The 13,470-nt window shown below is 41.9% G+C and overlaps 5 protein-coding genes across 5 annotated transcripts; 2 read left to right on the top strand and 3 right to left on the bottom strand.

Moving 5' to 3' along the window:
- Window positions 1-195: 195 nt before the first annotated feature.
- THI20 (trifunctional hydroxymethylpyrimidine kinase/phosphomethylpyrimidine kinase/thiaminase) lies at window positions 196-1,854 on the bottom strand (the record flags this gene model as incomplete). The annotated part of the gene is made up of 1 exon (XM_003681196.1): window positions 196-1,854. The coding sequence occupies one exon, from the start codon at window positions 1,852-1,854 to the stop codon at window positions 196-198; it is 1,659 nt and encodes a 552-aa protein (XP_003681244.1).
- Window positions 1,855-2,425: 571 nt separating this feature from the next.
- On the bottom strand, window positions 2,426-6,232 carry TDEL0D04480 (OSBP family protein; the record flags this gene model as incomplete). Its single annotated transcript, XM_003681195.1, has 1 exon — window positions 2,426-6,232. The coding sequence occupies one exon, from the start codon at window positions 6,230-6,232 to the stop codon at window positions 2,426-2,428; it is 3,807 nt and encodes a 1,268-aa protein (XP_003681243.1).
- Window positions 6,233-6,635: 403 nt separating this feature from the next.
- Window positions 6,636-8,762, bottom strand: YAT1 (carnitine O-acetyltransferase YAT1; the record flags this gene model as incomplete). Its single annotated transcript, XM_003681194.1, has 1 exon — window positions 6,636-8,762. The coding sequence occupies one exon, from the start codon at window positions 8,760-8,762 to the stop codon at window positions 6,636-6,638; it is 2,127 nt and encodes a 708-aa protein (XP_003681242.1).
- A 529-nt stretch (window positions 8,763-9,291) lies between these two features.
- CDC15 (serine/threonine protein kinase CDC15) lies at window positions 9,292-12,033 on the top strand (the record flags this gene model as incomplete). The annotated part of the gene is made up of 1 exon (XM_003681193.1): window positions 9,292-12,033. One exon carries the CDS (start codon window positions 9,292-9,294, stop codon window positions 12,031-12,033), a length of 2,742 nt encoding a protein of 913 aa, XP_003681241.1.
- A 150-nt stretch (window positions 12,034-12,183) lies between these two features.
- KIN3 (serine/threonine protein kinase KIN3) lies at window positions 12,184-13,443 on the top strand (the record flags this gene model as incomplete). Its single annotated transcript, XM_003681192.1, has 1 exon — window positions 12,184-13,443. The coding sequence occupies one exon, from the start codon at window positions 12,184-12,186 to the stop codon at window positions 13,441-13,443; it is 1,260 nt and encodes a 419-aa protein (XP_003681240.1).
- Window positions 13,444-13,470: the final 27 nt, after the last annotated feature.

The raw sequence follows: 13,470 nt of genomic DNA, 5'->3' as shown, positions 1-13,470 counted from the left end.
CATCGCTTAAAGATACCTTACTTTCGTCACCAAAAAGACCCCCCGAGGCTAATTGGACGTTTTCCGTGATGAGGCAACGAAGTTTCTGGAAGGCGGGTGTTGATCAAATTCAACAAACATGTGGACTTCACGTTTAACTTCCGTTTATCGATGGAGATTGGTCGATGGAGATTGGTCGTTAATTTATGTACTGTATTAATTACTTGTATAGTTGACTGCAGCGTCCCAGAATTTAGTCTCTAGTTCGCAAACGTCTGCAAAGATTGTGACGAGAGTGTCGAGCTCTGCTTTAGAGCCCGTTAGTGCAATTTGGTTCAGTAGTTCCTTGCCTCTAGCCATTGCATCCTGGTACCATACCGAGAGGTAAGTTTGGCACCACTCGTAATAGACATCGTCTTCTTCTACAGTGATGAACTTTTTCTGGTTGATGAGCGCATAACCGTAACCCATTAAACATGGGGAGAGAGAGGCGACAAGTTCCTGCCAATTGCCTCTTCTTGCGATATCGTTGAAATATCTAGAGTAGTTGTTTAAAGCTGGTCCCCTTTGGATCTTTTGGAAATATTCTTTATCCTTGACACCAAATTCTTCTACTAGTCTCTTTTCGTGCTGACCCATTTCATTTCTTACACTGCCAACAATATTCAATTCCTTTTCGATGTCCTCTAACGTTGGGGCTTTGCTTCCTGCTATGCAGTGAACACGGGCGTAGTCGATGAGATATGCATAGTCCTGCTCAATGAAGAAACGGAATTTTTCACGTTTGAGAGTACCCTGGGCGACTTGTTTAACGAAATCATGGTGGACATAGCTTTCCCAGTGAGGTTTCACCTTAGGATGATTGATCAAGTACTGGAAAAAATCGCCTTCGCCTGGGATTTGATCTAGAGTGACTGATTTGGTAACGATGTCATGCGCATTGAAACATTCGTCTTGGACCATTTTCTCTAGTGGTATTTCAATTGCATATACATGGTTAATTGGGCCATTATTGGTGATATGCGATTTGACTACTTCACAACCGATGCTGATACCATTTTGCACGTATTCAATACCACCGTAAACGGCTTGGCCCAATGAAAACCCCCGGGCCAGGTTCGACGAGATTGCAGAGGCTAAAGTGCAACCAGTGCCATGAGTGTGTGTAGTGTCAATGTAGTTTCCCTTATAAACGATACACTTGCTCTCAGAACCGACGTAAAGCACATCGGTAATGTACTTTCTCTGCTCATCATCCCAGGGAATGTGGCCACCTTTCACCAACACGTTTGAACAGCTTGTTGCATTTGATACTTTCTCAGCCAATTCGCAAAGTTGAGTCATTGAGGCTATTTTACTCTTTTGACCCACCAATTCAAAACATTCGGGGATGTTGGGTGTCAATAGGTCAGCCAAAGGTGTCAACTCTTCCTTGATAGCTTTGACAAGGTCACTCCCACCCAATGCGCAGCCAGAAGTCGCCACTAGCACTGGATCAACCACAAGTTTTGGTCTCTCTTCAGCGGGCAAACTGCGGAGCTTCGAACTTAAAACATTCACTGCGTCTACTGTCAACATGCCAGTCTTGATAACATGACATTCCATATCTTGTAAATTGACATCCAACACCTTTTGAACGAATTCCTTTGGGGTAGGATGTACTTTGAAAACCTCTGCCGGAGTTTGTGCAGTGAGAGCAGTGACACAGGTCATCGCATAGCATCTATGGGCTGTAATAGTCTTAACATCTGCTTCGATACCGGCACCACCACTCGAATCGGTGCCAGCCACACTCATCACGACGGGCAAATGCTCATCACGGGCCAACGTCAAGTAAGGTGGAGGAGTGTTGATCTTTATCGTGGTCATAGTCATGCTTCAAGTGTTGTTTCGGTGTTCCTATCAACCTAACTGTCTTATGGCAATTTGATTGTTCCAATTAGAGCTTCTTATGTACTATTGAGTGTAGTTCTAATAGTTCCCAATTGGCTATCACGAAGGTAAAACCTTTGTTGCTGCTGCTTGGGTATGCTGCTTGGCATGGTGCTGCGACCTGCGAAAAGCTAGTTGAGCTGCTACCACGAGTTCTGAACGATCGTCAGACCACTTCTGCTCTTGGATGTGCCTGTTATAGCCGTATAATTTAAATTCTCTTTTGAATGCTTTCGTCCTTCCTTTACTTGCATATAAAACTACAAGAATTCGATCAACGACTGTGATGAAAAATTGTAACTCCACCCCAAAAAGGTCAAAGCTCAGAATAACTACAGTCGGGAGATGATTTTAACGTGGAGCTTGCCTAGTTGAATTACTTTAGTGTCTGGAAGGTCACACTTAGTAGTATTTTTATTCTTGGTCTTCTGTGACTTCAATTTAACAAGAATGACTAGAAAATCTAAAGTCTTTGATAATCGACTAATGTCGGCGTATACAGATATTATAATGCCTAGAAAATATCGCCGCAATTCTTGAGTTTGTGTTCCTTCCTCATCATCCAGTAATTTCCATTGAATCTCCAGTACTTGTTCTTTGTGATAGGATGTTGCTCTTGAACGAACCATTTAGGGCAATATTTCTCGTTTTTACTCTCCCTTTTCTTACGTTCTGCTCTCTGTTTCTCTTCTACTCTGTGCTTTTCCTTTGCAGCCTCATCATAGCGACCATCTTCCATGTCTCTCTGGTCAGGTCTTAAACGTGTATCGGTTGGGGCTAACCATGGAAGCAATTTTGGTTGTGGTGCGTTTAAAGTAATTGCGAATGGTGTCAAGTTGAATGGTGCATCGGGTCTTGGGGCAGTCTTCCAGATCAAAAACTTCGAGCCATCAAACTTTGGACCTGTAAAAGCCGAAGAAGATGCAGTGGCAGTTTTTTGCAATGGTATCTCGCCACTATCTTTAGCAGTAACCTTCTTACCGTAAATGGTATCGTTCCAGTGTCCACCTAGCACCCACATCTTTTGTCCCTTCTTGTTGAATACTTCTCCTCTCATTTCGTATGCTCCACTCGATCTCCATCCTCGAGCTTTGAAGTTCAACATACAGTAATCACCAGTCGTATGATTCACAATCTTAACGTCACCGTGATTGTCGACCTGAGGATTACCCACGAGGATACCGATAACAGTGTTATCAGGTTTCTTCCAGGTGTACAATTCGTCTGGAGACTTATCGTCGGGACGCATGCTGATGTGCCACCAACCCAGGTGCTTAAACGCAAATGATCTACCGTTGAACTTTGAGTCGACATTGGACTCACCGTAGAAATCCCACTTAGGTGATTCCGTCCAAGTGGCTGAGATTGGTGGATGATGTGAAACTTGCTCTGTGAAAAATCTGAAGTGCTTGTCTGGTCTTGCGTATTCAAAAGTCTCTCCCAGTAAAGGATTAAAAGGCTTGGCAACTCTCTTGATAGTTGACGCATAGGAAGATGCAGTGAAAACACCCACGTACAAAAGTCTCAACGTCGGATCTTCAAAAGAAGCAGCTTCGTCTAATAAGTGTGTGTACTCTAGATCTTCGGCCACTCTTTGTAATAAAGATGTAGGCTCATTAAAAGTCACCGGTAGCGTCATCCTTGTCATATCTTTACCAACCATGGATTTCAAAACTGACCATAAACTAACAGAAGGACGATCATCCTTATCCAATTTCAATCTCTTTCTGATACCATCTTCATAACCCAAATATGTGCCTTCAGACAGTATCAACTTACCTTTTTGTTCCTGTTCCGGTGTTACCGCGATGGTCGAGGTGACTTCATCCACACCTGATGAAGCAGGCTTCTTTTCGTCTTCTTGTGCGGCTGGCCTTTCCTGAGTTTCAACTTCTGTCACTCCTGATACTTGCTCTGACGGTTCCTCGGTTCTTTCTTCCTCTAAAGGAGGTTGAGATACCGGTTTCCTCGATTTTGTAGCAATTTCTAAGTCTGATGGGATCTCCTTCTTTGGAATTTCCTCAGCCTTCTCTTCTTCTAGTTGCGTTGAAGCCTCGACCAGTTCCTCAGCATCATAAAACTCGTCAGCATCAGAACCCTCATCTTCCCCTTTCGTGGCATCGATGAATTTTGCAATCTCTTCTAAAGCATTTGGAGTTTCTTCAGGAAGATTTGGCTCCGAGACGTTGGCTGGCTCGCTTGATTCGACTAGACCTTTTTGCAAGAGTTTCTTCAAGTTTCTTCTCTCCTTATCCAAAGAAGCTAATCTATTGCTCTTCTCGATCAGCTCTATTTCCAAATCTTTCACAGATTGAATCCAAACGTTATTAATGTCCCGTTGTTTAGACAGCATGGAAACTAGCTTCTTGTCTCTTGCAGAAGATAATGAGTTCATTTTTTCGAAGGTAGTTGAGACGGTCGCCAGTGACGTTTTTATGGTCGACCATGCTTCCTGATCAGGACTACCTGATTCTAGTAGTTCGTTAAGGGAGCTCAAGTCCATTGCAATAGATCTTTGTAACATGGCCAATTTTACAGCGTATGGGCCATACAGAACCACAACATCTTCATCATCACCATTAACAACATCGGTATTCTCTTCATCATCCGTCATCAGGTCCCCCTCTTGGTCCATAGAGGTATTCTGCCCATCGGCAAAGGCTGACTCAGTACCAAACAAAGATCCTGATTGACTGGCAGCACCTTCGTTGGATTTCGAAGAGGGATTTCTGTTGATGCTGCTGGTGTTTTCAATGCTTTGAGAATCCGTCTTGAAGTGTTTGATAGATGATGCCCTTGAAGTGGATTCACGATTTTCCAACACCTTGTTGACATATAACTTACCGGATTCTGTCAAGTTATCATTCAAATTCACTTCGCTTGACGTAGCGCTAGGCTTGCGTGGTTTTGTTGATGAAGAAGCTGAGGGAACTCTGTTATGGTGCCTATCCCTGCCTTCCTCTCTCTCAAGGGGTAGAGGATGACGTTGCCTTTCATAAGAATGAAGCTTTTGAACATTGTTGGAAGAAGGCGCACCTTTATTAATCGCGAGCGAAGGTGGGATATTTCCACTTTTGTTCATCATTTCTCTATCTTTAGAGAACCTTATGGCGCCTTGAATGGCCCAAACCCAGCGGTTAGTCTCGATTGGGTGGTTGGCCTTCAAATGCCACCTTATTGTACCATCACTACCGCCGATTATTTCGAATTTCAGTTTCTCAGACGAATCCAAATGCAAATAGCAAGTTGACATACTCAAGGAACCACGGCAGGCGTTTTTGGTGTCCGATTGATCTTTATAATACGAAAGTTTACCATCTTTGCTCAAGATAAACCACCTCAACTTGTAACCCTGTGCAAAATTCGTCCACTTCTTTAAATACCCTTTATAGGTAGGTGCCTCGTTCAAATTATTGGTTACATCGATGACGCTTTGCTCTTTGGCAGCTTTACTCAGGAGTTTTTTCAGCTCCATTTCGATCGCAGTCTTTGTATTTGTTGCCGTGTTATTCTCGTTGACTTTACCGACCAAATCGATTGGCAGCTTCCCTTGACGGTCTCTCTTGAAAGGGTCTGCTCCATGTTCCAAAAGCCAACGACACATGATGACATCTCTTTTCTTGACAAATTCGTGCAAAACAGTGTCACCGGTTTCTGGATCCATACCGTTGATGTCCAGGAGCTCGGCATTGCGTGGAGCACTCAATATCGACTCCAAATGTCCAAAATCTCTATTGTTGAAAGCAGTTCTAAATTCCTGTGCAATCTCGGCGACATAGTGTGCCCTCTTCACCTGCATCATTTGAGCAATGTTCAAGTTCTTACACATTTCAATAGGTTGCAAATTAGAATTGTTCAACACACAATCGTTTACATTAGGTTGATCCATTAGAAAAGACACTACATCACCACGCGACTGAAATGCAGCAAGGTGAAGTGGTGTATTACCATTTTCATCGGTCTGGTTGATATCTAAGCAAATGTCAGATGCCTCTTTGCCGGACCATTTGGCGACAATCTCTTTAATCAAAGCTAATGGAGCCACCTGTACGGCATAATGCAGGATCAAACTTTTGACAGCCTTCACATTGGGATCGTTTTTCGGCTGAAATTGTGAGTCAATAAGCTGTTTAAGATTAGTGAAGGATCCTTGACGCAAATAGTCCAATAATTTCAACTTCAATAACGGCCTACTCACGGTTTGAGAAGCAGTATCTTCATCATTGCTGCTTTCTTCCTCATTCAAACCCTTGTTTAACCTTGGCGGTGATTGCACCGATTGAGAATTTGAATGCTGAGCTTTACTAGTTACAGAGCTCATATCTCCCAGATCTTTCAGCGATCAAAGTAACCCTTTTTATCGAATTATTCCCCTAATAGCCCCTGCGGTTGCAACTCGCCAATTTGAATGTACAATATGAATTACAATCCTGAACTTCTACTAATCAATTCAAATCGACAACTTTGATGTGTTTGATCGACCTTTATCTTCGAACTTTGTTCCTAGTCCGACTCGCCCCATGGATATTTTTTTGTCTCTCAAGACTCCTTGGGACGTCAAGTTGCTTACAATCGAAAGAACTTTGACTCACGAACAAAGCGTCAGGGTAAAAAGTGAGTAAGGTACCAAAACTTGACTTAAACGATTTCTCGTTATGTTCATCGAACTCGTATATGCTTAATGGTTATTTAGTTTACTTGTACAACTGATCGCGCAATGCGGCTTATCCCGAGACACTCACGTCGAAATAATCGTACCCACCAAGTAGGAACCTGAGATCCTCCGATTTCAGTGCAGAGTTGGCCCTGGGCTTCGCGGTGGTGCGTCTCGTATCATCGTCAACTGGGGCACTGACTGCACTGATCCCGGCAGCGTGTCTTTCGAAGATGTGATCGACCTCCAAGAACGATTTTTCAATCAAAGAGAGGAACCTGTGCGTTTGCCTGTGTCTTGAAGAAACAACAACGGAAACCGAGTTGTCGCGAATGATATAACCAATACCGAACCCATTGGCTGTCACTGGGCCGAATCCAAAGGACGCTAGACATGGGTTACCACAATTCGACGTACTGAGCACGTTTGTGTTGAGAAGACTCCACGAATTATCCTGGAAAATAGGTGGCAGTGGTATCTGGTCCTTGTAAGACTCGTTCCATAGACAGTACAAGGCGTACAGATGACGATCCTGACCCATGCCCATGGAGCATTCCTTTGTAATCCGCGAGTGCTCTGCACAGGCCTGCTGCAAGAGCTTGATGCGTTCTTCATCTGTGGGTTTACGATCAAACAATGATTTCACGAATCGTTTGGATTCGTGAGTCACTGACCTGATAGCTTCTGTTCTGCCGTTTTGGAACATCTTGGTCATTGCGGGTTCATATGTAGTCTCGAATTTACCATAAAGCGCATAGTAGGCAACTTGAAATATCTGTTGGACGAAAGCATCAGGCGAAGTCTTGAAAGTTGACTTCATATGGGTAGAGCCGTATTGTTCAAAATCTAAGGTAGCAAATTCATACTGGGAGATTACATCGGAAACTCTAGTCTCTGCAAAGTGGAGAGATGATAATAAAAACGAATCAACTTTCCACTCAAGTTTCCTTGGAATCGTTATAACGTTAGCTCGCGATGGTTTATTTGGAACTGGTTTCACAGCGTCATTACTTTGAAAGATGTCAGGAACCACATTTGTGACGCCGCGAGCGAAGCTTAAAATCGAATCCGTGTAAATATCAGTCGCCAATCTCAAAACTGTGTGCCCATCGATGCCAGTATGCTCGAAGTTTATACCTGCTTTACCGTTTCTTGTCACAATGAGTTGTAATTTATCGTACCAGCGATTTGAACAAGTACCGCGTTGCACACCAAATGGCCTTGAAGTATTAGTAGGATCCAGTTCGATCTCTGAGGTACCACATAACAATGATTTCACCAGTTCATCTTTCTCTTCATTTTTAAATGAAACATCATCTAGGCAAATGACGAACAAAGCACTATCAATGATCTTCAGATTCTTCCAATTTGCAGGGTCCGAGTCGTGGAAAACGTAGTCTCTTATATTAGCCCATACCCGCCTATTTTCCGTGGTAAACACACCAAAGGGAATATTTGGCGCCTCATCAGCATCGACATCAAGCGGTTTTTTTTCATTGTCCATGATGATGGAGTATAAATTCCATTCCAACTCCTCCGGTGTTGAAAAGATAGGGAAATTATTAACATCTAGCACATCAAACCAGTAAAACTGCGATTTGTACATGACAATCACATGGTGGGATGTTGTATCAGTTTGCAAATGACAGGATTCCTGTCCTGGTCCAGGTGGAATTCTACTAGAACCAAACAATTTGCCATACTGATCCATCGAAAGTGGAATTTTTCCACGAATCATGTCTTTAGTCAGGGTTCCATGACGAATTTCCCTAATAAACTTGAGAATGGAGGTGACTAACTTAGCTGTACGCTTAACTTGACCGGTAAAAATACCATAAGGACCACTGCCAGTCTCCGAGGTATCTCTAATCGTGGGATCATCCTGCAATTGGAAGAAAGGATTGGAGTTTAAGACCACCGATGCATCATACAAAAGGTAGGCATCGTACCAAAATTGCTCAATATACGATGATTGAGGTACATCCTTTGCCAATTGACCGTCGTATTGGACTAATCTTTCATGTAAAGTACGCATAAGATCAACATTTTCATCGGAAAGAACACATTTTCTGGTTTTTCTATTCTGTCTAGCATCTTGCAAAGGTTCTACTCTTGTCAAATATTTCTCCAACGTTTCATTTAAATCAGGAATTGGCAACCTCTTTAGCAAGTCACTGTTTGTATCTTTACTAGGCATTATCGATAGTAGAATCCTTACAAAAGATGCATTCAATGTAGACTATAAACTAAGAGTTACACGTTTTATACAGTACAGTAAAAAGGACCCCAAATCAGACCCTTACGACTAGTCATTCATCTTGATCATCAGTCAATCACTCCGTCCCATGATTTACCATCATCAGTTCTTAAAAAAATATATACTCCAGTTAAAGATTATAGGCGCGGGGTCATTCAAGTTGATAGGAACATGCGTCATTTTCATTCGAGAGGGACAAGGGCAGCATAAATGACGTCTACGGACAAGCGGGGGTACCCACGAGTTTGTTTTTTTTTGGTCCGATTATTTCCGTTTAGCCAGAATTTGATCACGTGATTACCGGATATTCATTTCTTGGATCCATCGTTTAGGACGGCTAACAGCCTTTTGATCCCCTGTCGGCAAACACAGAGATCTCTCAATACATTGGCGGCTAATTTTGCCACCTAATGTAGTCTTAAGACCATATATCCTCGATACTGTTGAATCCATCAGGGTCCCACTGTGTATGATGAATGCAGAAAGAGTGAATGTGACTCCTGCGCAGCAGGTTGATCAAAATGTGCCTCCAGTTACACTCTCACAACAGAGACAAAGGAAAAACCAAGTTCAATATCAGCTGAAACAGGTGATTGGCAAGGGCTCGTATGGTATAGTTTACAAGGCAATTAATAGAAAGACTGAACAAATGGTTGCGATTAAGGAGGTTACTTATGATGACGATGAAGAACTTACGGATATAATGTCTGAGATAGACCTTTTGAAGAACCTGAATCATATGAATATTGTCAAGTACCATGGATTCATTAAAAAATCGCACAATCTTTATATTATTCTTGAGTATTGCTCGCGTGGTTCTCTCAAGAATGTAATCTCGAGAGGTAAGGGAATCCCAGAATCAAAGGCAAAAGTTTTTATCAAACAAACTTTAAATGGTCTTCACTATTTGCATGAGCAAGGTGTAATACATAGAGACATCAAGGCTGCAAATTTGCTACTCGATTCCAATAGTGTGGTTAAATTGGCGGATTTTGGTGTATCGACAAAGGTAAACACAATGACGATGGCAATGACTTTGGCCGGTTCACTTAATTGGATGGCTCCTGAAATTATTGGCAATAGAGGCGCCTCTACGCTGAGTGATATCTGGTCATTGGGTGCTACTGTTCTCGAATTGTTAACCGGTCATCCGCCTTTCCACAATTTGGTCGATATTAACATCTACTACGCTATCGAGAATGATACATTTATACCGCCTACTTCACTATCTCAGGATGCTCAGGAATTCTTAGCGAGATGTTTCCAGAAAAACATGTACATGAGACCAACAGCGGCTGAATTACTAAAACACAAGTGGTTATCAACCACTGATACTGACAAATTAGATTTGTTCAAGGAAGATGGAGATGAGTTGGATTATAGATGGGATCAGGACTTCAAAGAATCTACAATTATAAATACTCCCGGCGTCGAAAGCCAGCGGGTCTCAACTGGTGATAGCAGTGATTCCGCCCGCCCAGCGGTACGATCTTCAGAGGAGTTACTGGCTCATTTAAACAAGAGTAATGATTCAGAACTTTCGTTCGATTCTTTAAAGACAATATTTGATCAAATGAGCGTGGAAGATATATATTTGAGGGTAGTTGGACAGATAGAGGCGAACCAGGAATTCTTGAATGCGCTATTTGAATACGATAAGATTAATAATTCTTCGAAATTGAAGGAATGTTGGATAACATTGGGGGGTATCTACGAGATACTTGACCAAAACGAGATTATCGAACGCTACTTCCTGAAAGACTCCTATAAAATTTTGATTCAGTGTGGGATCCTACGTAGAGAGAATATGGATCTATTAAACGATACTTTGAGGTTGGAATTGATTTTCAGGCTGCTTGAAGTTTCTGACTCTGCTTCGTTCTGGTGCAATTGGTGTTCTCAAAACCTTAGAGTTTCTGCGCTGGTATCAAATCTGCAGAATAAATTTGCACAATCCATTATACTGAAACTGTCATACTTTGATGAAAGTTCCAATTGGTTCTACGGTCAATTCATAAACGAGATTTTGACCGTCTCACAAATCGATTCACTTGATCAACAAACAGTTTCATTCATTTTCAAAGCATTATCCTCAATACTAATAAAATCCCACAAGAGACGCGCTTCTTCCTCCTTAGCACAATCGCTCTCGCACTCTTCAAATTTCACTTCACAGTCTTCACTATGCTCACTGCCCTCGTCTACTGTCAGATCTTCTGTTAGTAAAGCTGCATTGAGTTTACCACCAGAATTTTTGCCTTGGCTGTTACGTCTCCTAGATGAAGATTTGTTTTACAATATCAAAAATCTACATCTGTGGAGATACTTTTTCCTTGTCATTCATCACTCAACTCATCTCAACAAAGCTCTTCTAAACAGGCTCCTTCATTCCTCTAGGTTTCTTACCCTAAATTTGAAATTTCTACTGAGTAAAGACGACCCAAGCTTCCTACATGAGGAATGCCGTCTTCCAATTGTGCAATTATCCCTCTCCATTATTACTGAGGTTTCAATGGAAATGGATTCGTTCTCTCCTTTGTTGCAACGATTGGCAGTCGCTTTCCTTAAATTTGACGACGAATGCATTGCTGGTGGCCTTGAAATTCTTTTCAATTACTTGCAATTCGCTCTTCACTCCAATTTAAGGATTTCAAAAACGATCAAAGGCTTAGCGATCATACCTCCGATGACCTCTTCTAATGCCCAAGTATTCAATTCCTCCGAATCGGATAACTTTTTGAACTACCAAGAGGTTATAGATCCTTTCTTTAACGTTCACGAGGATAATATTCAGTTTGGTAATTTCATCGCCACGTTTATCAAGATCTATTCATTAGGACCTTTTGACGTCGCGGCTATGAACATTATTCTGCATCCAGATTTTGTCAAAAGGTCGATATTATTCTTCGATCAGTACCGCAATAGTTTACTAATACAAATTGATCTTTTGAAGTTCATCAAGTTGGCTTTTGGAAGAGCATTGGACTTCTACAATTCAAAGAGCAAATCAAAAGCGCCTCTAAGTAAAGATGTGGCGAGACAGATGTCATTGAAACTACAAGAACTAAACTTTGTCCTCGAGAATAACTGGAACAGTCAACAAGCGGGACAAATCGGATGTGATTCGATTCTAATTCATCAACTATGTCAAGATATCAAATCTCTCTCCCTCCAGACTCCGTCATCCTATTCTATGGCCCATCTGCGATGATGTGTCACGTGACTTAATCATTTAACCAGGAAAGGAAAAAGGTAAATAGTCAAGATGCTCACCATCTAATTTGAGTTAAGATCACAGTGTTCATCATGGCTCCCTAGCGGAATCTCCGCTCGATAATATAGCAATGACACATTGTGATATATGAGTAACATGCAAAATAGACGACAGATACTCAATGAGTACTATCCAACGCAGCCAATGTCTCCGCCTGTGACTCAACCAGCCTCTCAATATCAAGTCCTGGAGGAGATCGGACGAGGATCTTTTGGTGCGGTACGTAAGGTCATTCATCTTCCTACCAAGAAGTTGATGGTCCGGAAGGATATTAGGTACGGTCATATGAATAGCAAGGAAAGACAGCAATTGATAGCTGAGTGCACCATTCTATCACAATTAAAGCATGAAAACATCGTGGAGTTTTACTCGTGGGATTTTAATGAACAGAAGGAGGTTTTGTACTTGTATATGGAGTATTGCTCCAGAGGCGACCTTAGTCAAATGATCAAGCATTACAAGCAAGAACATAAATACATTCCAGAGAAAGTAATATGGGGTATCTTAGCTCAATTACTTATGGCCCTGTACAAGTGCCATTATGGAGACGATCTACCGCAATTGACCACAATGTACGATCGAATGAAACCTCCCACTAAGGGTAAGAATATTGTCATTCATCGTGATTTGAAACCGGGAAATATATTTCTAAGCAACGAAAATAATGATGATAAGGAGGTTAAGAATTATAGGAAAATGGATTACAGTCAGGTCGTGGTGAAATTGGGTGATTTTGGACTGGCCAAATCACTCGAAGCTAGTATTCAGTTTGCTACTACTTACGTCGGAACCCCATATTATATGTCACCCGAGGTTCTAATGGATCATCCTTACTCTCCTTTGAGCGATATCTGGTCTCTAGGATGTGTCATATTCGAAATGTGCTCACTACATCCACCTTTCCAGGCTAGAAATTATCTTGAACTCCAGAAAAAGATTAAGCTGGGCAAATTTGATAAAATTCCCGATTACTACTCTGATGGACTTAATTTGATGATCCGTTCAATGATCGATGTGGATCTCAAAACAAGACCCTCAACTTTCGAGCTTCTGCAGGATATACAAATTCGCACAGCGAGGAAATCATTGCAGCTTGAACGTTTCGAAAGGAATTTGCTGGATTATGAAAATGAACTAGTTAATATTGAAAAGATTTTGGAGAAACAGGCAATGGAATACGAGCGAGAGTACTCGCAATTAAAGGAGCAATTCCTGCGAGCTGTCGAAGATCGTGTTGCTGAAGTCATAAACGGTAAAAAGATTGGCATGGTGCCTGAATCTATAGATGGGTACTACAATAAGCGGCTTCCGCGACCAGCATATCACTGGCAAACGAGGTACCGATAATCACATATAGCATTTATAATTAATCTC

The sequence above is a fragment of the Torulaspora delbrueckii genome, chromosome 4 (assembly GCF_000243375.1).
Source record: "Torulaspora delbrueckii CBS 1146 chromosome 4, complete genome".
Taxonomy (NCBI): Eukaryota; Fungi; Ascomycota; class Saccharomycetes; order Saccharomycetales; family Saccharomycetaceae; genus Torulaspora; species Torulaspora delbrueckii.
Note: the sequence above shows the minus strand (reverse complement) of the source record. Positions and strands in the feature narration are given on the sequence as shown.